Consider the following 21,184-nt stretch of genomic DNA (forward strand, 5'->3'; position numbering starts at 1 on the left):
GTGTCAAGTGTGTGGTGGCAACCAAGTGAGGAGTAGGAAGACAAGTGTCTTGTCTACAGTGGTGGTTGGGGTTTCATGGTCTGGGGCTGCACGAGTGCTGCCGTTCATTGAAGGAACCATGAATGCCAACATGTACTGTGACATACTGAAGCAGAACATGATCTCCTCTCTCCGGAGACTGAGCCCACAGGGCAGTATTCCAATTTAACGACTTCCACTTCCTTGCTAAAGAAGCTGAGGGTTAAGGTGATGGACTGGCCAAGCACATCTCCAGACCTAAACCCTGTTGCACATCTGTGGGGCATCCTCAAGCAGAAGGTGAAGGAGAGCAAGGTCCTTAACATCCACAAGCTCTGTCATGTCATGGAGTGGAAGAAGACTCCAGTGGCAACCTGTGAAGCTCTGTACTCATGCCCAAGAGGGGTTAAGGCAGCACAGGATAATGGTGGCCACACAATATTGACACTTTGTGCTCCAATTTGGACATTTTCACTTGGGGGGGTATACTGACTTTTGTTGCCAGCGGTTTAGACATTAATAGTTTTGTGTTTTTTGAGGGGGCAGCAAATTGACAGTTATAAAAGCTGTACACTCACTACTTTACATTGTAGCAAAGTGTAATTTCTTTAGTGTTGTCACACGAAGACCTAATCTATTCACAAAAATGTGAGGGGTGTACTCAATTTTGTGAGGTGCTGTGTATATATGTCAATCAAACTAGAGCATGAAGACCTATTAATATTTGAGACTTGAATCTCTTAAATTATTGCAAGTTCTCTCAGCTAAAAACAAGCAAACCCTGGAATACATCTGTATGGTTGGTTTTGCATCCTTTTTATGCTACGGCTTGTCTGCATTCAGAAAAAATATTGAGCATATTGAAAACCATTTTTAGCATATTTGTAGAAAATAAGAAATTGTGGAGCCAGTGTTTTACATGGATATTTTTTTTTTTTTTTTTTTTTTTTTTTTATTTTTTTTTTAGGAGTTGGTTAATCGTCACTTAATAACAATGGCTCAGATTGATCAAGCAGATATGCCAGGTAAGTGTTCCTCCTTCTTCTTTTTTTTTTTTTTTGTCCTCATCAGGACCCCCCCAAAAGGAAACTCATGATCCACGTTAGTTTAAAAGCCACCCCTCTACCCATAGACCCTCTGAATCATGTGTTTCCTTCAGCCAGACAGGACCTCCTCAGGTTCCAGCTCTTGTGCAGGTATTGGGTTGCTTGGGGAGAGGCTGGGGCTGGGTTTCTGGTACTAGCTTGATGGGATGGGTTCCTAGGCTTTATTTGAAAAGGTCAAAATTATGGAGAAATATAAACACTGTTGCAGCGATTTATTTATTTTTAATGTTTTTTTGTTTTTTTTTTAATAGGTGTACCTGCTGAGGTTGACAGCTACCACAGCCTTTTTCCACTGGAACCGCTGCCCCCTCCTAACCGAATACATAAGACAAGCAACTTTGGATACATTACATCATGCTACAAAGCTGTAAACAACAAGGATGACCTGACCTACTGTCTCAGAAGAGTTCATGGTGAGAATTTGAGAATTTTTTATTTTTTTTTCACATTTTAGGGACACGCTACACTAGCTGCTGTTACATAGTCTGGTGTTTGGGCTGGTGCAATTGCTGATGCACCAATTATTCCTCATCACACTTAACTTTTCATTAAACAAAAAACATTACTGAAATGTCGTCTCCCAGACATTTCCTTAAGTCCACTTGGCTGCCACACGGTGTGAAGCAGTGACTTGCCTGCCTTGTACTGCACTGAAAGGCATGCATACCACTGTAACACAGTGGTGTGAACCAGGTACAGACGAGCTAGTTTTTTGTCCCAGAGGTGGTGGGACTGCAGTGGGCAGCTATTCCAGAGCAGTCCCGCTGGCATTGGTATGAATGAACCTGAAGGGGTCCCTTCACACAGGTGATCCATACAGGTCTGCCTGTCTGTTTTTTTTGGGTGGGCAGGGGACGACTTGATTGGAAGGTCCATGCATTCCTATTGACCAGCAGGTGTACACAGGCTTATGTCCATTTACACCTCATTTGGGAGGGCTGGCTAGGAGGCAGCTGGGTGTAAACCAACAGTGGCCATCCAAAGAGCAGAGTGGGATCTGTCTGCGGCTACTGAGTGGACACGGACCTGTCATCCACCCCACTCTGAGCAGACAGATCATCTGTTGATTGCAACAAAAGGCGCCCGTGTGAATGGGCCCTTACCCTCTGAAGTAATTGCTGAACCTCTGATTTGCGAATAGATGGTAGCTCTATATTTGACTAGGCCTCACTCCACACCTCTCCTTAACTGTTGCAATAACATATCAGTGTTGTAGTGGGTAGCACTCTTGCCCAGAAGTAAAAAGGATCGCTGGTTTGAATTCCAACCACGACACTACCTGCCTGATGTTTGCATGTTCTCCCTGTGCCAGCGTGGGTTTCCTCCAACAATCCAAAGACATGCTGGTAGGTTAATTTGCTTCTGTCTAAATTGGCCCTAGTATATGAATGTGAGTTGGGGACATTAGTTTGTAAGCTTCTTGAGGGTAGGGACTGATGTGAATGTATATGTAAAGCGCTGCGTAAATTGACAGTGCTATATAAATACCTTAAATTAATCAATGAGTATACGGTCTACTGTGAGGCAGGAGACTCCAAGACCTATATTGTTGCACAGGAAAACGCAGCCATTTACTAAAGGATCAAGGCAAGTTATTCAATTTGCTAGGGGATTTTCACTTGGTTTGCCAACAAAGCTAAAGTGGTCCAACGCTGGCTTATTTCATCCAATGTTTTGCCTTATTGTACCGGACACAGGTCTTCAATTAATAATGCATGGCTTTTACACTCCCTCATATAACTCTTTCCACCATGCAAGCTTCAGTTTCTTTTCTTACATCAGGGGACACAGAGCCATAGTAGTTTCTATGTGGGTTATGTGGACACTGGCACGCCCCTAAGGCAAGACGTGTACTCCCTATATAACCCCTCCCACTACTGGGAGTCAATTTTTTCGCCAGTGTCTAAGGTGTTGGTCACGAGTAAAGATGTGCTGTGCTCCACTGGCAGCTTCCTTGCTGGAGCTAGCCATGCTGTACGGATCCGTTATGTCTTTTTCATGGGCTAAATTAATGGTACACGGGCCTCGTGTCTGAAGAAACAAGGTTTTGCTTGCGAACGATTCTCTTTAGAGAGCTGGACCCTGGGATCCAGTACTTTTTGGTAGTAAGGCCATAGTTTTTACTGGCAGGGTGCTGTCGCAGGTCCAAATTGAGGTTCCCCAGTTCCTGAAGGTTTCCTTAAATGTCTCGGAGCCGTGAAGGGTGAAGATTGGGTCTTTATCTCTGATAAACCCTGCTGCCAGGAACAGGTAAGGGAGATTTTCTCAGGAATTTCTCCTATGTATAATGTTGTCATGCCTATGTGTGACCACTGGGGGCTGTATTGAGCACTCGCTGACCTGATGCTGGAAACGTCACAGAAGCCTTTCATTTTCTCCTCTCCTCCGGTAAGAAAGGGGGGGGGGGTCTGGTTCTCCTCCTGTGCCCCCAATATTGTTTTTTTTTTTTTTTCCCCCTTCAGGGATAGGATGCCAAGTTTTCTTTTTGCAAAAACAAAAATACGGGCCGCTCATAGGTGGATTTGTCACCCTGCCCCACAAGCCCCCCACCCCCGGCCATGTCTGCAGGTTCCACAGGACGCCGCTCATGTGGGAAAGCACTTTCCTTTTTAAAGGAAAGGGGGGGGGGGTGTGGCTAGTGGCATCCACATGTGCAGGAAGTGATTTAACAAGCTGTATGTGTATAGCTGTTGGCTGTAGAGGGACAGAGCAGGAGGTTGGCTGGATCAGGTTTGACACAGGCATTTCCCTTTGACAGATTATCAGGCAGGGTTAATAGCAGCAGCTATTGCTCTTGACTAGACTAGCAGTGTACATTCTTTTGCTGGTAGTGCCTCTGCTTTGTGTTTTCAGTCTGAGTGGCAAAGGGACCAGGAACTCGTCTAAGGGTTCTAAAGGGTCAATGGTTACACAACAAACTAAAACCATTTCCAAAAGAATGTCATCCTCCTCTGAGAGTGATGTGGCTGGTCAGAATGAGCCCTCAGGGGAATCTGTAGTGGCATCTATGCAAGACGCTTCAACCCCTGAGTATCACACAAGAGGTTTTGTCTTTTACCATTGCTGGCTTGGAAAAGATTGATGCTACTTTATCCCTCAATAGTGGGGTCAAAAGTAGCAGGTCCCCATTTAGTGCTCTGGACCCTCTTATTGGGGATCAGATAGATCTTCTCAAAGGTTTGGAAGATACTTGTTTATCCTCTTCTGAGGCTCCTAATATAGGAATGACATCACAAGACAGGTTGCTTGTGCACTTTTACTAAATTGGTTTGTTCAACCTTCTTGCTGCCTGCAGGGCCAGGCTCTTGATGAACCCACCTCTAATTTGGGATCATTAAAACCTCCATCTGAGGATGCCTTTCCTATTCATGCATGGCTAAGGAAGCTTATGTATGCTGAATGGGAACATTCGGATAAACAATATTATCATCCCAAGAGATTAGCCACACACAGGGTCAGAAGAGATCTTGGGGCAGAAAGCCCACAAAGCAGAATGCCAAAGCCTCCTTATGAAGGGGGCGCCCCCGCTCACTCGGGTGGGGGGAAGGCCCAGAGAAAAAGAAGGCTCTCCTAGCACTGGATCATCTATTATCCCAGTCAGTGATATCAGAGGTCCCCTTAGTGGAACAGGCCACAGGTTTCTATTCAAACATTTTCACGGTTCCAAAACCAAACGGAGAAGGGAGACCTATTCTAGATCTCAAAGATCTAAATCGGCACTGGAACATCTGCTCCTTTTGCATGGAGTCATTCCTATCGGTTGTTGCCATCCTACAAGGAGGGGAGTTTTGGCTTCTATCGATATCAAAGATTTGTATCTCCACGTGCCAATTTTTCCCGCTAACCAGAAATTTCTGTGCTTTGAAATAGAAAATCATTTTCAGTTTGTGGCCCTGCCATTTGGTCTAGCCACAGCACCACGGGTGTTCTCAAATTATGGCACCTCCTCTAGCCAGATTAAGGGCTCAAGGCATAACGGTCCTAGCCTATTTAGACTATCTGCTTTTAATAGATCATTCAGTTTCAGGTCTAAACCACAGTCTGGTCACAAGTGTAAACTACCTGGAATCTCTAGGTTGGATTCTTAACCTAGAAAAATCCCCCTTAAAACAATTAAGGAGATTACAGTACTTGGGTCTGGTCATAGATACTGTATAGAAAAGGTATTCCTACCCTCGACAATTGGTTCCATTACAGAACTAATTCAAATCATCAAAGCAAAGAGAAATCCTTCCCTTCGGTTGTGCATGAGATTGTTGGGGAAAATGGTGACCTCCTTTGAGGCCATACCTTACACGCAGTTTCATTCAAGATTGCTACAAAACACAATCCTGTTGGCCTGGAACAAAAAGGTTCAGGCCTTGGCTTTTCCAATACGCCTGGCTCCCGATGTGCGTCAGAGCCTAAATTGGTGGTTGGTGTCCAGCAACCTCCAAAAGGGGAAATCCTTTCTGCCTGGAAAGTGTTGACAACAGATGCCAGCCTTCTAGGCTGGGGAGAACTCCTGGAAGAAGATTCTGTCCAGGGGAGATGGTCCAAGTTGGAGAGGACCCTGCCTATCAACATTTTAGAGATTCAGGCTGTTCGTCTGGCTCTAAAGTCCTGGACGGTCAGACTGAGGGTTTGTTTTGTCAGGATTCAGTCCGACAATGCCATGGCTGTGGCTTGCATCAATCACTGAGGGGCACGAGGAGTCCTGCAGCCGAAAAAGTGAATAATGTTCTGGCTTGGGCAGAACACAACATTCCTTGCCTATCGGCAATTTTCATTCCAGGAATAGAAAATTGGCAGGTGGACTACTTGAGTTGCCAACAATTTCCGGGGGAATGGTCTCTTCACACCAACATCTTTCTAGCAATGTCAGAGGTGCAGTACTCCAGACGTGGACATGTTTGCGTCCAGATTCAACAAGGTCGACAACTTTTGTGTCGAACAAGGGATCCGCTAGCTTGCGGAACAGACGCATTAGTCTTCCCATGGGATCAGTTCTGCTACTTCTGCGTCTTCTCAAGCAGGAACAAAAAGGAGGTGATTCTGGTAGCCCAGAAGATCTTGGTTTGAGATCATAAAGTTGGCAGTAAGAGTCCCTTGGACTCTGTCATTATGGCCAGACCTTCTCACACAAAGGTCCAGTATTCCATCCTTGCTTACAGACACGAAATTTAACGGTTTGGCTATTGAGACCACATTCTAAGGGGTCGTGGGTTGTTTCCTTCGGGTAGTGTCTACCTTGATTGATGTCAGGAAGCTGGCTTCCAGAATCATGTGCTATAGAGTCTGGAAGGCATATGTATGTTGGTGTGGATCCAGGGGTTGGCACCCCAGCAAATTTGTCATAGGTAGGATCCTCGATTTCCTACAAATAGGATTAAAGATGAAGCTAGCCTTGACTACTATCAAGGGCCAGATCTCGGCCTTGTCAATATTTTTTCAACGTCCACTGGCTTCTCACTCTCTAGTGCGTAGCTTTGTTCAGGGGGTAACACGATTCAATCCCTCTATCAAGGCACCTCTAAATCCTTGATTTAAACTTGGTCTTATCGGCTTTGCAGAAACAGCCTTTTGAGCCTTTACGTGAAATTCCCTTGGTTCTTTTGGCTAGAAAGATAGTCTTTCTGGTTGCCATTTCTTCTGCTAGAAGAGTATCAGAACTAGTGGCTCTGTCTTGTAAAGAGCCATATTTGATCATGGATAAGGTGGTGTTGCGTCCTCATCCTAAGTTCCTACCAAAGGTGGTGACAGGTTTTCACTTAAACAAAGATATTATTCGTCCTTCCTTCTTCGCAGAGCCTCAGTCTAGGGAAGAGAAGGCACTACATTCCCTTGATGTAGTAAGAGCGGTCAGAATGTAGTTAAAGGCAACCGCTCAGGTTCGCAAAACAGATGTTTTATTTGTACTGCCAGATGGTCCAAAAAGAGGACAGGCAGCATCAAAAACTACTATTTTCTAGTGGATTCGTCAAGTCATTATTCAGGCTTATGGTTTAAAGAAGAAAATTCCTTTTCATGTTAAAGCACACTCAACCAGGGCAATTGGTGCCTCTTGGGCGGTGCATCATCAGCCCTCTATGACTCAGATCTGTAAGGCCGCAACTTGGTCTTCAGTTCATACGTTTACCAGATTTGCTCAAATCTATGTTAGATGCCATGATATTGCCTTCGGGCGCAGTATACTGCAGGCTGCAGCATGAGTCCTCTGGCCTCCTTTTTTTTTTTTTTTTTTGTTGTCTCCCTCCCTTCAGTTGCCATTTCTATGGGACATTCCACATGGTAAATACTATGGCTCTGTGTCCCCTGATGTAAGAAAACAGGATTTTTAAAACTGTGTACATGTAAAATGCTTTGATGTAAATCAGGGGACACAGCCATAGTTTCTATGTTGGTTATATGGACCACTGATGGGATCAGTGCCAGTGTCCATCAGTGGTCCATATAACCCACATAGAAACTACTATGGCTCTGTGTCCCCTGATGTAGGTGAAAGAGAGGGATTTTTACAGGTAAGCCGTTTTTTTTTTTGCAAGCGTCTTTGGGTGAAGGATGCATCTTTCTGTATGAGTGACTGTAGTTATTTAGGGAGCAGTGAAATCTCTCTCAACCTGAAGGCTGCACCAAGCCACTGGCAGATGGTGTCAGAATGAAGCGGAGTGACACTGATCCAGAAAGCTAAGATGGCAGTGGAGCAGGCCTGTAAGGTTGCAGCAGGCAATGCGCAGGGCATGGTGCCATGTGTATACCACCTCCTGGGTGCGTTACAGGATTAGGGCTGTGGCCTGCCTGCCAGTCCTTTAAGACCCTCCCCCTTCCACACCCTCTTACCAGGGGATGGAGGAGAGGTGCCTGTCTTGTCCTGAAGTTTGTCCTAGGAATATGACCCAAGGTGTGGTGAGTCAGATGCCGACTCAATTAGATTTTTTTTATTTTTTTTGAACCAGCAAGTACTGGAGCATGTGGATTGGGGTTGCGGATCTCAGTGGTGCCAAGCATACAGGGAAGCTCCCCATTAGGGCTGGTTCCAGAATGCTGTGCAATAGGAAATTTGGTTCTTTATTTCTGATATAGTAAACAAATTAGGAAGGTCTGCGCTTAGGACGTGTGTGAAGGTTGCAGCCGCCCCAAAAAATAAAACCCGTAAGAGGGCTCTAGGATGTAGAAAGAAAGATGTGAAGGGGCGAGTGGCGCTACCCATGTCAAATAGTCACTATAGAGTGATTTGGTAGAGCACTAAGTATTTAAAAGACAGTGTTATTGTGGAATAAATTATAACAAAAGTTACCATAAAGGTGATGGTGTAATGGTTATCACACCTCACCTACCCCAGTAGGTGAGTACTAAAGCCCTCTAGGTGTGGACACCAATCCTACACAGGAGAGGTTATCACCAAAAATATAATTGCTTTCAAATTGGTATATAAAACATGAATCTCATGATAGTATAATGCAGTGCTCGACAAAACCCGGTCGCCAGGTCGCATTGGCGACTAGAATCAGCGACCTTGCGCCTGGGGCAGCATAGCTGGGGGTATCCCGTCTCCGTGGACCCCCCCCACCCCGCGCGATCGCGTCGGGCCGTGCCGCAGGCGGCCGGTAATTGAGCCCCCGGCTTTGAGGCCTTCTGTGATCCTATGGTTCCTTCTGGAATCTGGCGCCCTCTTGTGGTGGCCGTTGGAATTACAACCAACAATGCTAATGGGCCAGTCTTTCTCCATCCCTTTACTTGGAACCCCTAAACAAAACAAAAAAAAAAATTATATATATATATTTTTTTATTATTTATTCTAACACCCTAGAGAGTAAAATGGTCGTTGCAATACTGTCTGTCACACCATATTTGCACAGCAGACTTACAAGCGCACTTTTTTTTGGGGAAAAATTTTTTAATAAAAAAAAAAAAAGACAACAGTAAAGTTAGCCCAATTTTTTTTTTTTTTTTATATTGTGAAAGATAATGTTACGCCGAGTAAATCGATACCCAACATGTCACGCTTCAAAATTGCGCCCGCTCATGGAATGGCGACAAACTTTTACCCTTTAAAATCTCCATAGGCGACGTTTAAAAAAATTCTTCAGGTTTCACGTTTTGAGTTACAGAGGAGGTCTGGGGCTAGAATTATTGCTCTTACTCTACCGATCGCAGCGATACCTCACATGTGTGGTTTGAACACTGCTTTCATATATGCGTTCGCTTCTGCACGCAAGCTTGGCAAGACAGGCCGCATTTAAAACATTTTTTTTTTCTTATTTTAACTTTTATTTTTATTTTGTTCACTGTTCTTTTAAAAAAAAAAAAATGTCACTTTTATTCCTATTACAAGGAATGTAAAAATCCCTTGTAATAGAAAAAAGCATGACAGGTCCTCTTTTATATATGAGATCTGGGGTCAGAGAGACCTCGCATCTCATATTTACACTAAAATGCAATTTAAAAATGTCCCTCTAAGAGCTATGGGCAATGACTTGGAGACAGGTGGGGGGCTGGGGGCTATCTTCCCCTCACTCGTCTCCATGTCAGGCCAGGGACAGGTCCAGATCGCCGTCATGGACCTGGCTCCTAACTTTTTTAGCTGGCTCCTAGATTCCAAGCAAATTTGTCAACCCCTGGTATAATGATCCTCTGCTTGTAACAGTGCGTATGGTGTCCAAACCCAAAATACAGGATGTGAGTGAACCCATATCTAGAGTCCCAATCATAAAATCAAGGTGTCTATAAACCCAAAAAACAAAAATGCAAAAAATCGCACCAAAAACAATAAATTTAAAATTGCACCAAGATGCAGTTTATCGCACCGTGTACAGAAAACACATGTGCATTCATCCCAATGAAGGTGACTGTTCGTGTTTTAGAGGCGTTGTAGCAGGTGACTTTAGTGATCACATAATCCTGACAGGTGACTTGTGTGCTCCCCTCAAGGGTCCCCACTCACCAGATCCTATTACCCCTACAGGGGTAATGCACATGTAGCTCCTTAGGTTGGCAGGTAACCACTGGTGTCAGCCTTTGCAGTTCTTCGAGCAGCCTTGGGATATCCGGTTTGTGATAGATGTAATTTTTAGAATCCTAAAAAAGAGAAATTGGCTCCCATAGTGCAGTGTAACCAAAACGTCCATTTATTACAAGCAAACAAAAAATGCAGTTCTTGCAGTGTAATGCCTAGTCCCAGTGAAGTCTTGCCTACCTAAGGCAAGTCATAGATCGTTTTTCTTGGTCCATGCGATCTGGCCGAATGTCTATCCATGTATGGCTGGCTTAAGTGTGTGACTATTGGGCCTCATGCACACAAGAATGTGGAGGGAATTTTGATGTGGTTAGTTGGACACCTAGGTAGGTGATGGTGTGGGGGTCCCAGCCAAAAATTTGTTTTGGCATTGTGGGAAGGGAAATATTCAGTGCCCTGGATTTTGCAAAGTTGATTTGGAGAAAGCTTTGAATAGAAGTATTTTAACAAGATTGGTATGGTGGTCTGTGAGAAATGGCAGAATGTCTTCTGCCGCTAATTTGTACTGTTTTTAATGTCTACTCCTTTTTTTAATGTTGGAGTTGGCTCTAATTCTGCGAAGGAGAGGTTCCAGGGTAAGCACGAAGATGAGGGGGGATAGGGAGCAGCCTTGGCGTGTGCCATTCGATATGGAGAAGGTGTCGACAGGCAACCGCCGGCTCAAATTCTTGCGGCTGGCATTGAGTATAGAGCGAGGATTAATTGCAGCATGCGATCTTGAAAACCCATAGCCTTTAAAGCTGCTGTCATGTAGTCCCTGTGCCACTGTTGAACACCTTCTCCACATCGAGTGATGCTTGAAAACCTGGTTTGGAGGAGGACAGCCAGCGATAAATGTTAGCTTTTAGGGTGTTGTCTCTGGCCTCGCGTCCAGGGATGAATCCAACCTGGTCCAGTGAGACCAGTTTGGCCGTTGGAGGAAGTAGTCGATTTCACGTCTACATTTAGGAGTGATATAGGCTGGTAGTTTGACACCATAGTGGTGCCTTTGCCTGGTTTCGGTATCGGCATTATGTGGGCTTCTAGGATGTCTGTGAGCATGAGGCGAGGACAGTGAATTAAATATTTTTAAAAAGTGGGGGGAGTAGAACTTCTGCAAAGGATTTATAATGACTAACCGTTAAAGGGGTTGTAAAGGTAAATGTTTTTCACCTTAATGCATAGAATGCATTAAGGTGAAAAAACATCTGACACTGCCTGCCGCCCCCAGCCCCCCTGTTTTTTTTACTTGCCTGACCCCTCGAAAGTCCCGCACTCGTCCCCCGACGTCCTTTCCACCGTTCAGCCTGGCCGCTGATTGGCTGGAGTGGATGGATGGAAAGCGCAGCCATTGGCTCGCGCTGCTGTCAATCACATCCACTGACGCGGAGCGCCGAGGGCGGGGCCGTGTGATACAGCGAGCGGCTATAGCCGCCGGCTGTATCACGGGAGCGCGCACGCAAGTGCTTCTCACCATGCGAGGGAGCTCGCATGAATGTGAGAAGCACCTGTGGGAGGAAGCAAAGACAGCCACTGGGGGACCCCAGAAGAGCAGGTTCGGGGCCACTCTGTGCAAAACGAGCTGCACAGTGGAGGTAAGTATGTTTGTTATTTAAAAAAAAAAAAATCACTTTACAATCCCTTTAAGCCATCAGGAGCAGAGCTTTTGTCCATTTTTTCAGTTTTAAGGCTTCAATGATTTCTTCCAGGGAGATGGGGTATTCCAGCGCATCTTCAGATGCGGTAATGGGTTTGGGGCCATATTGATTTAGTTATTGAGACTCCAATTCTCTGATTTTGTATGTGCTTTTGGGAATGTCAAGGTCATGGAGTTGGGGTTGTGGTCCAAGAGGAGCATGGGGTCTATAGTTGCACTAGTGAAGTGGCAGATCGTTTTGTGTGATGAAGTAGTCAATCCTAGAGTATTTGTGTAGCGGTGAGAAGAACATTAAGTCCTTATAGTTGGGATGTAGTGTTTGGCATGTGTCATGTAAGGTTAAGTTGCATCTTGATAGGTCGGAGTGCTCTGTAGGTCATGGAGGATGAACCTGCGGAGGTATCTTGGGAGGGGGTGAGGGGTGTGCTGAAATATCACCCCAACCCCCCCCCCCCCCCCCTCCCCCTCTATCAGAATACAGGCTTGAAAGGATGTGAGGCATTGCAAGGTTGTGCGGAAGAAGGGCACTTGAGGCCTATCAGGAGTGTATACGTTTGCTAATGTGACAGGTTTGTTGTAAATTGAGAAACATGTCTCTGCCCTTGTTGTTGCTCTGAACATCTTGCACCTGGATGGGACACTGTTTGGAGTCGAGGATGGATACGCCCTGGGCTTTAGAGTCTTCATTGGAGGCATGGTAGGCTACAAGGAAAGTTGCTATAGAGTTTAGGAATGAAGCCAGACTGAAAGTGGGTCTCCTAAAGAAACTGTCTGCTTTAGTATTTTGTAAGGTCAGGAGTAGTTTGGATCTTTTTTTTATTTATTTAATTTAAAAAATAATTCTGGAGTGTTTAGTCTGTGTATGCTCCGTGAATATAACTGAGTGTGCCGAGTCGTGGTGCGCCATAATCAGTACAGGGGAAGCAAGATAATGGGGTCACTGTGGGAAGGAGAGCTAAACTACTAAATGTAGGCGAAGAGGATCTCTCCTATTTAATGAGCCAAAAGAGATGGGGGACCAGCCCACCCTACTCCAAAATGAGTTGTTTCCGTAAGATGCAGTGTGTAACAAACCAATGGCAGTTTGTTACACACTGAGGGTTTGAGGGTTGGTAAAGCCCACGCGAGGAAGAATCCTGTGGAATACTTGTCAACCCACCGCTACAGGGTATTGGATCAGATATGTGGAGGTAAACCCTGTGTGTTCTCCTCTTGAGAATAGGTTGAGCTAGAAATGATGGATTTGTTCCGCTATTTGTGTGTTTTTTTTATTTTATTATTTTTTTGTTTTGTTTTTTATAGTGTCCAGTGTGCCTGAGGCCTTGGCATCTGATATCCTGTAAACAGCCCAGGGTCTTCTGCAGTATATAAGAGTTAACCACTTGCCAACCGGCTCATGTACATGTTACATCAGCACTTTGAAGATGAATATCTCGGTAACAGCAGCAGCCTATACTTTTTGAGCCGGCGGTCCTGTGCATGATAATGGTGGTCTCTGCAGAGGAGTCGCCGCAAGATCGCCATTTGTGGCAGGAGAGCGGCCAATCCTGCTTACTGGAGCTGTCTCTGCGGCGATTGGATCCTTTGTCGTGGTTGGGTGTGGAGACTAGTGAGGGGAAGATAGCCCCCACCCATCTCCATACCATGGCAGAAGCGACGGAAAAAAAGACAGCAAAAAACTGACCTTTAAGACGTATGGGCAGTGTGTGTAATTATTATGTGTGTGTGTGTGTGTATATGTATGTGTGTATGTATGTATATCTCACACACCCACCCTATGTGGGTTATAGGGCCACTGATGTGTGATGGACACTGGCACGCCCTAAGGCAAGAAATGTACTCCCTATATAACCCCTCCCACCACTGGGAGGAGTCAGTTTTTTTTTTTCCCGTCGGTGTATAAGGTGTTGGTCCACGAGTAAAGATGTGCTGAGCTCCACTGGAAGCTTACTCAACCTTTTTGCTGCCTGCAGCGCAGCCTCTTGAGGATCCCGCCTCTAACTGGGTTCATGGGGATGTTTTTTCCTATTCATACATGGCTAAAAAAAAGCCTGCCGCCTCGTAAGTGCCGGAGAAAAACATACTTATTTACAAAGTTTTGAAACAACAAAAATCTTTTTTTTTTTTCCTAAATTTTCTTTTCTTTTTTGCAAAAAAAAAACGTAGAGGTGATCAAATACCACCAAAAGAGCTCTATTTGTGGGAAAGGGATAAAAATTTCATTTGGGTACAGTGTAGCATGACCGTGCAACTGTCTTTAAAGGTGGGACAGCGCTGAAAGCTCAAAATTGGTCTGGGCAGGAAGGTGTTTAAGTGCCTGGTTTTGAAGTGGTTAATGCCAGGAAACCGTCTTCCGGAATCATTTACTATAGAGTCTGGAAGGTATATATTTCTTAGTGTGGATCCAGGGGTTGGCACCCTGGGAAGTATGTCATAGGCAGGATCCTTGATTTCCTGCAAATGGGATCGGACATGAAGTTTGCCTTGATTTCCATCAAGGGCCAGATCCAGGCCTGTTTCCTTTAAATGGCCTCTTGCTTCCCAATCTTGGTGCTTAGCTTATTTGGGGGGTAACGCAGATTAATCCCCCTATCAAAGCACCTCTATTCCTTGGGATTTGAATTTTGGGCTTATTGGCTTTGCTGAATCAGCCGTTTGAGCCTTCACGAGAAATTCCCTTGGTCCTTTTTGACAAGAAAGATAATCTTTCTGATTGCCATTTCTTCTGCTAGAAGCTCTGTCTTGTAAATGGCCATATTTGATCATGCATAAGGATGAGGTGGTGTTGTCGTCGTCCTGAAATCCAACCAAAAGTGGTAACAGGTTTTCATTTAAACAAAGATATTCTTCCTCCTTTCTTCCCAGAGCCTCAATCTAGGGAAGAGAAGGCACTACATTACATTGATGTAGTAAGAGCGATCATAATCTATTTAAGGGCGACCGCTCAGGTTCGCAAAACACAGGTTTTGTTTGTACTGCCAGAGGGTCCAAGATATGGACAGGCAGCGTCAAGATCCACTTTTCCAAATGGATTTGTCAGGTGGTTGATCAAGCTTCAGCTTAAAGAAGAAAATTCTTCCTTCTCATGTTAGAGCACGCTCATCCAGGGTGATTAGTGCCTCTTGAGGTGGTACATCAAGCCTCTATGGCTCAGATCTGTAAGTCTGGGTCTTCGGTTCTTAAGTTTATCAGATTTTATCAAATGTTAAAGGTCCTGAGGATATTGCCTTGGGCGCAGTATACTGCAGGCTGCAGTATGAGTCTTCTGGCCTCCTGTTTTTGTTGTCTCCCTCCCTTTTAGTTGCCAGTACTATGGCTCTGTGCCCCCTGATAAAAGATAACAGGATTTTTAAAATGGCTTGCCTGTAAAATCCTTTTCTTTGATGTACATCCAGGGGCACAGAGGTCCCTCCCTTCATGGTATACACTTGTATTGCTTGGCTACAAAACTGAGGTCTCCCAGTAGTGGGAGGGGTTATAGAGGGAGCACACTTCTTGCTTTAGGGCGTGCCAGTGACCATCACCTATCAATGGCCCCTGATGTACATCAAAGAAAAGGATTTTACAGGTAAGCTGTTTTAAAAATCCTGTTTATTTTTTAAACGGTGTAAATTTTAAGTAAAAATTAATAAAATCAAGTAAAATAAGAATTTTTTAAAAGTTCCCTGTCCCAACGAGCTTGCGCGCAGAAGCAAACGCGTACGTGAGTAGCACCTGCATATGAAAATAGTGGTCAAACCACACGTGAGGTATCTCCACAATAATTCTAGCCCTAGACCTCCTCTGTAATACAAAACATGCAACCGGTAGAATTTTTTTAAACGTTGCCCATTGAGATTTTTAAGGGTAAGTTTGTTGCCATTCTACGAGCGGGCGCAATTTTGAAGCGTGACATGTTGGGTATCAATTTACTCAACATAACCTTATCTTTCACAATATAAAAAAAAATTGGGCTAACTTTACTGTTTTTTTTATTTATTCAAAAAGTAAAAATTTTTTTCCCAAAAATATTTGCTTGCAAGACCGCTGCGCAAATATGGTTTTAACAAAGTATTGCAATGACTGCCATTTTATTCTCTAGGGTGTTAGAAAAAAAGTGTAATGTTTGGGGGTTCTAAGTAATTTTCTAGCAAAAAAACTTGTTTTGAACTTGTAAACACTGAGTCTGAAAAAGAGGCCTCGTCTTTAAATGGTTAAAGACGTGCCCAGCCTAGTTTGCCAGTAATGTTTATGCGCTTTTGGTGGCTATACCAGGGTTGTTTTAACCTAGGTGAAAATGAGCAGCAATCCTCTAAAGCTGTCGGTTTCCAATATTTTCAACTGTATACTACGAGAATGTATTGGGATTTTTAAAGAGCATAGTTCAAGCGACTCTCTGGGCAGTTTTTTGTCAGATTTTAACTATTGGCCACACTGGAAAGATTACCCCTCAAATCTTTACTCTAGTGATTGGTGCCATAAGTATAGAAACAAGGGAAAAGCGCCAAACACTGGTGAAAACATTTTGACTATTAGTTGGGGGGGGGGGGGGGGGGAGACTAATACATTGTTTAGATTTTGTTTTACTGTCTGTTCCTATTGCTGTGTTATTTTTTTTTTTTTTTTTTCTTTTTTTTTTTTTTCCTTATTTCCTAATCCAATGCTAAACCTTTCCTATACTAGCCAATGCTGAAAATGTATTCTTTTTCTTTAGGCTTTCGTCTGGTGAACACAAAATGCATGTCTTTAGTGGATACATGGAAAAAAGTCCAACATTCAAATATTGTTTCCTTACGAGAAATGTTTACAACCAAAGCATTTGGAGAACATTGTAAGTGTCACTGTTATTTTCTACTGAAAATTATTGCTCTGGGAGCTTTTATGTAAACACTCACGTTGTAGAACTACTTGCTAAGTTTAAAATAGAAATAAAAGGCAAATCATTGTGTATAGATCTAAATAAAAAAGCCACCACACATACACTTTTCCACTTCCCCCCCCCCCCCCCCCCCCCCCCCTACCTCTAACTACATTGCCATTTTTTTCTTCAGGGCTTTCTGATAACGCTGTACTGGCCCCACCCATGTGACTTAAAGCTGAGTTCCACCCAAAAGTTTTAACTCTTGCTTATACATGTCCTCCCCCCTCCGGTGCCACATTTGGCACCTTTCAGGGGGAAAAGGGTGACCTGTTTTTGACAGGTCCCACTTCTGGAGATGGGCCTCAACCCCGATCTCCTGGATGTTTGGACCACCTTCTTTCCCCCACTGCCGGGCCAATTAGTGCAGTGCCCAATAGGGAACCTGCTGTGAAGGAATGGCAATGGCAGTACCCGGGAGTCGTCCTGGAGATCAGCAGGGGTGCTGTCATCCTGTGCTCCCTGGACAAGTGCCCTAATAAGTCAGCAGCTACAGTATTTGTAGTTGCTGACTTTTTATTTTTCACCCAGGCTGGACCTCCTCTTAATGCAAAACTGACAATACGGAGCTCTGGGTTTTCTCTTAAGAGCTCCTTGTGCCACACCCTTTATAGATGCCAGAATGATACGCCACAATCTCTTGAGCAAAAACTTAGCACAAAAATCATTATTTTCTATAGTCCTCTTCCAGGACAGCATAACCTGAGGACTGGTCCACCTGACAGGAAACACAATCGACATACAAGGTTAAAAGGCCCATCCCTTCCCCCTGCACCTCAGTTCTTGATTGTTACCCAGCAGCAAAAAGTTTGTTTTTCTCAGACCCGAAACTGGTGGCGGACTCCAAAGCCTGGGAGGGCTGCGGGTCCAGCCAAGGTCTAGTCCCTTGTCAGGGGACACACAATGGTGGGGGAGAGGTTCTTCCCCCCCCCCCCCAGCAAGGAGCCTCCCGGCTACAGGTATTCCGGAAATCCTGTGAGCATATACCTCATGCCTCTACCTTCCACCCAGTCACGTACAGGGGTATTGAAGGAGCTAGAGCCTGTGCTGGAGTCTGGACCACTGAGAGGGTTGAGGACGTCGGCCTAGGTTGTCCAGTGGTTCTGGGCAGGGTTGTTGGATAGGAGTAATTTCGGTCCCCATAATGAACGCTCTAACACTCCTGTGTTAGGAGTAAGTGTTCCGGCTGTGTGGAGCAAGATGGTGCTGTCATTTTCAGTGTCTGGTTCACACCAAAATGGTGGACCCGGAAATGCTAGATGCCAAATCCCCCTTCTGAAGGTGGTTCTCCAACAAAATGGTGCTGATCACTGGTGTCTGAGGAGCAGACACCACTAGACTCCGGAGAGACAGGCGGAGGCCTCATGGTTTTCTACTCTTGCCTTCCGGGTTGCCCCCTGGTACAGAACCAGCAAGGAGCTGCTATGGAAAGAGGACACAGTCATACCCTTAACCCAGGAAGAGGCCACAGATGGTGAGTCCTCTTCTGTTTGGAAGGTGGTGAGGTAAGAGGGGTCTTGCTCACACCATGAATGTGGGGGGGGGGGGGGGGGGGGGGGGAGAGACGGCACAGGAGAGAGTCCTTGAAGACTGCTTGTGTTCAGTCTTTGTCTCCTTTAGAACCTAATGGCTCTGCCCAAGGGATTCACAAGGCTGGGGGTAACCCCCCCCCCCCCAAACAATGTGGAAATTGTAACAAAAAGCTCCCAAAAGACCATGTTAATCCTTTGTTATAGGTGCATACATAAACTGTCGAGTAAGGAAACCTCACAGGTTATGAAGGACTTTCTTGCAGTACAGTCTGAGATGCTGTCTATCTGTCAGGAACACGGCTAAATCTGAGGCCCTCCTTAACTCCAAGAAGGGCTGTCTGGGTCAAGTCATGGGAAGGGGACCATATGTCTAGATCACAGCTATGCGGATTGCCTTCTGAGGATTCCCAACTTTTTGGACCTGGCCTGGATCAGGTCCTGTCATGCTCAGCAGAAAAGGAAAAAAGTTCCCAGTAAAAGTCAAGAGGGGCAGGAAGTTTTTTTTCGTCCCCTCTAACCAGGGTAAATTCAAAGCCAAAAAGGGCGCAAATAGAAGGTGGGGGAAGGGAAAGCACGCACAAAAAGGTAACCTACTTTTCTGAACCTAAAGCTACCACCAAGCAGTCTAAGTGACGTCGGCGTAGGGGAGAGACTGTCTCGCTTTGTCCCTCAGTGGAACAAGATCTCCAAAAGCCCCTATATCTTGAAGATCTTGGCAGAGGGATATTGTCTGGAACTTCTCTCCCCTCCCCCTCAACTTTTTTCTGAACAGTCTACCCAAGGAGACATGAAGGGCAGCAGGGCTGTTTGACAATTTGCAGGGATTGATGCTCTAGGAGGTGATCGTTCCCGTTCCTCCGGAAGAGCTTTACCAGGGATTTTACGCCCATGTCGTTAAACTGTCAGGGAAATTTCACTTGATATTAAACCTCAGGAAGCTGAACAGGTTTTTGCAGCAAAAGAGCTTCTGAATGGAGAGTATTTACACGGTGCGCAGGCATCTATTAAGAGATGCGTTTTTAGCCACTATAGATCTGAAGGATGCTTGCTTTCATATTCCGATTGCCTGGCAACACCAATCCCTGCTGATACGCAGTCCTTACGAGCAAGGGGATTTAACACGGGCAATTCGGAGTTCTTCCCTTTTTTGGATTAACTGCAAGCCCAATGATCTTCACAAAGGTCCTGGTGGAGGTTGTAGCTTGCTTACATCTACAGGGGGTGTCCCTTATACCCTACTTGGATGATTTTGGTATACGGGCAGTCTCTAGAACAGGTGGAAGTAGACGTAGGCAGAGTGATCTTCACGCTGGAATCCTTGGGCTGGCTAGTGAACAGAGAAATCTTCTCTGGCACCATCCCAAATAAAGGTTTTCCTGGGATATCTGGTGGCTACAGGGGCTCAAACTGTTTCTTCCAGAGGAAAACGGTTAAGTGGTTACAGCAGTTTCCTCTTTAAAGTGGTTGGAAACCCTTACAAACCACTTTGACCTACAGGTAAGCCTAGATTAAGGCTTACGTGTAGGTCCAAGAAATATCTCCTAAACCTATATGACATGTACCGTAGACAGCGGCGCACTGGGCAGGCCGCAGATCGTGGCGATATGCCGTGGGTGTCGGCTCCCGTGCACATGCGCAGGAGTGCCGCTGTGATTCGCCAGAGCAGCGAGACCCAGAAGTCACTCGGGGATCCATGGCAGCGGCGGACATGAAGACTGAGTAAGGCAAGTTATTCATAATGAGCTAGTATGCTATGCATACTAGCTCATTATGCCTTTGCCTTGCAGGTTCCTTTTTTTTTTTCCCAACTGCCTTTACTTCCTCTTTAAAGGAACCCAGGGATTGCCTTCACATGCATATCATGAGGGCATTATGTCTGATGACCTTGTGTATTCCAGTGGTCCCCTGGGCTCAACTCCATTCCAGGGAGCTGCAGTTCTTCTGTCATCCTGGGACAAAAAGAGGGAGTTATTGGACAAAAAGGTGTCCATTCCAACAATAGTAAAGGCCTCCCTAGATTGGTGGCTGGATCAGGACAGGCTCTTGTTGGGTCGGCCTTGGGGCCAGTGCAATCCCACAAGAATCACTACCGATGCAATCGCTTGGGGGACACGCATGGTGTCTGGACTCCTTCCCAGGCGGGGGACTCCTCCAACCACAGGGAGCTCCTGGCAGTGGACCAAGTGTTAAAAGCCTTCTGAGACAGGATTCAGGGTTTAGAGGTACAAGTCCTGTCGGACAATGTGACAACTGTCTCGTACCTGAATTGTCAGGGTGGTACCAGATCCAGGAAGCTACCGACTCTAGCCCTGAACATTTTAAATTGGGCCTAAGAAAACCTCCAGTCCATATCGGCAGTTCACTTAAAAGGAACCACCAATGTGGTGGCAGATTTCTTAAACCGACTACCCATCCTCCAGGGGGAATGGGAATTAAATCAGGAGGTTTTCCTCCAGATAAGTCAGAGGTTTGGGTTTTCCGGACATAGATCTTTTCGCCCACTGAGGGAACAAAATGTGTGTGTGTTTGTTTTTTTTGTTTTCCTCAATAGAGAAGGGGGATCTTGGCGTGGATGCTCTCTCAGGACTGGGACTTCCGTCTAGCATATGCTTTCCCTCCACTAGTCTTAATACCACAGGTCCTACAAAAGTTGGCCCGCTCAGAATGCAGACTGATCCTGATAGCCCCATGGTGGCCGAAGAGGATGTGGTTTGCCACTCAGCAGGAAGCTGGTCACCAGAGGGATCTATTCTAAGGTTTGGAATCTCTTTACACATTGGTGCTGGGATAAGGTGTCTTACCCTTCGGTACCAATGGTGCTGGAATTCTTACAAGCAAGGTGGATCAGGGGAAAAGCCCCCGAACACCCTGAGGTACATATAGCAGCCTTGTCTGTTTTTGGACCAGAGGCTTGCACTAGAGCCTCTCATTAAGGGATTTATACTGGCATGGGAGAGGTTAATCCCTGTCAGGATGAATGTATTCCCTCCATGGGATCTA

General features: G+C 45.4%; 1 protein-coding gene across 1 annotated transcript in view; it reads left to right on the forward strand.

Moving 5' to 3' along the window:
• PAN3 (poly(A) specific ribonuclease subunit PAN3) overlaps nucleotides 1–21,184 on the forward strand; it is a 115,743-nt gene that overhangs the window by 66,459 nt on the left and 28,100 nt on the right. The window contains exons 8-10 of the mRNA XM_077484076.1: nucleotides 986–1,043; nucleotides 1,376–1,537; nucleotides 16,449–16,565. Coding sequence (XP_077340202.1) covers nucleotides 986–1,043; nucleotides 1,376–1,537; nucleotides 16,449–16,565 — 337 coding nt within the window. The remainder of the gene's footprint in view (nucleotides 1–985; nucleotides 1,044–1,375; nucleotides 1,538–16,448; nucleotides 16,566–21,184) is intronic.

The sequence above is a fragment of the Lithobates pipiens genome, unplaced genomic scaffold (assembly GCF_037356315.1).
Source record: "Lithobates pipiens isolate NorthernLeopardFrog02 unplaced genomic scaffold, aLitPip1_a1.2 Scaffold_16, whole genome shotgun sequence".
NCBI classification, from domain to species: Eukaryota; Metazoa; Chordata; class Amphibia; order Anura; family Ranidae; genus Lithobates; species Lithobates pipiens.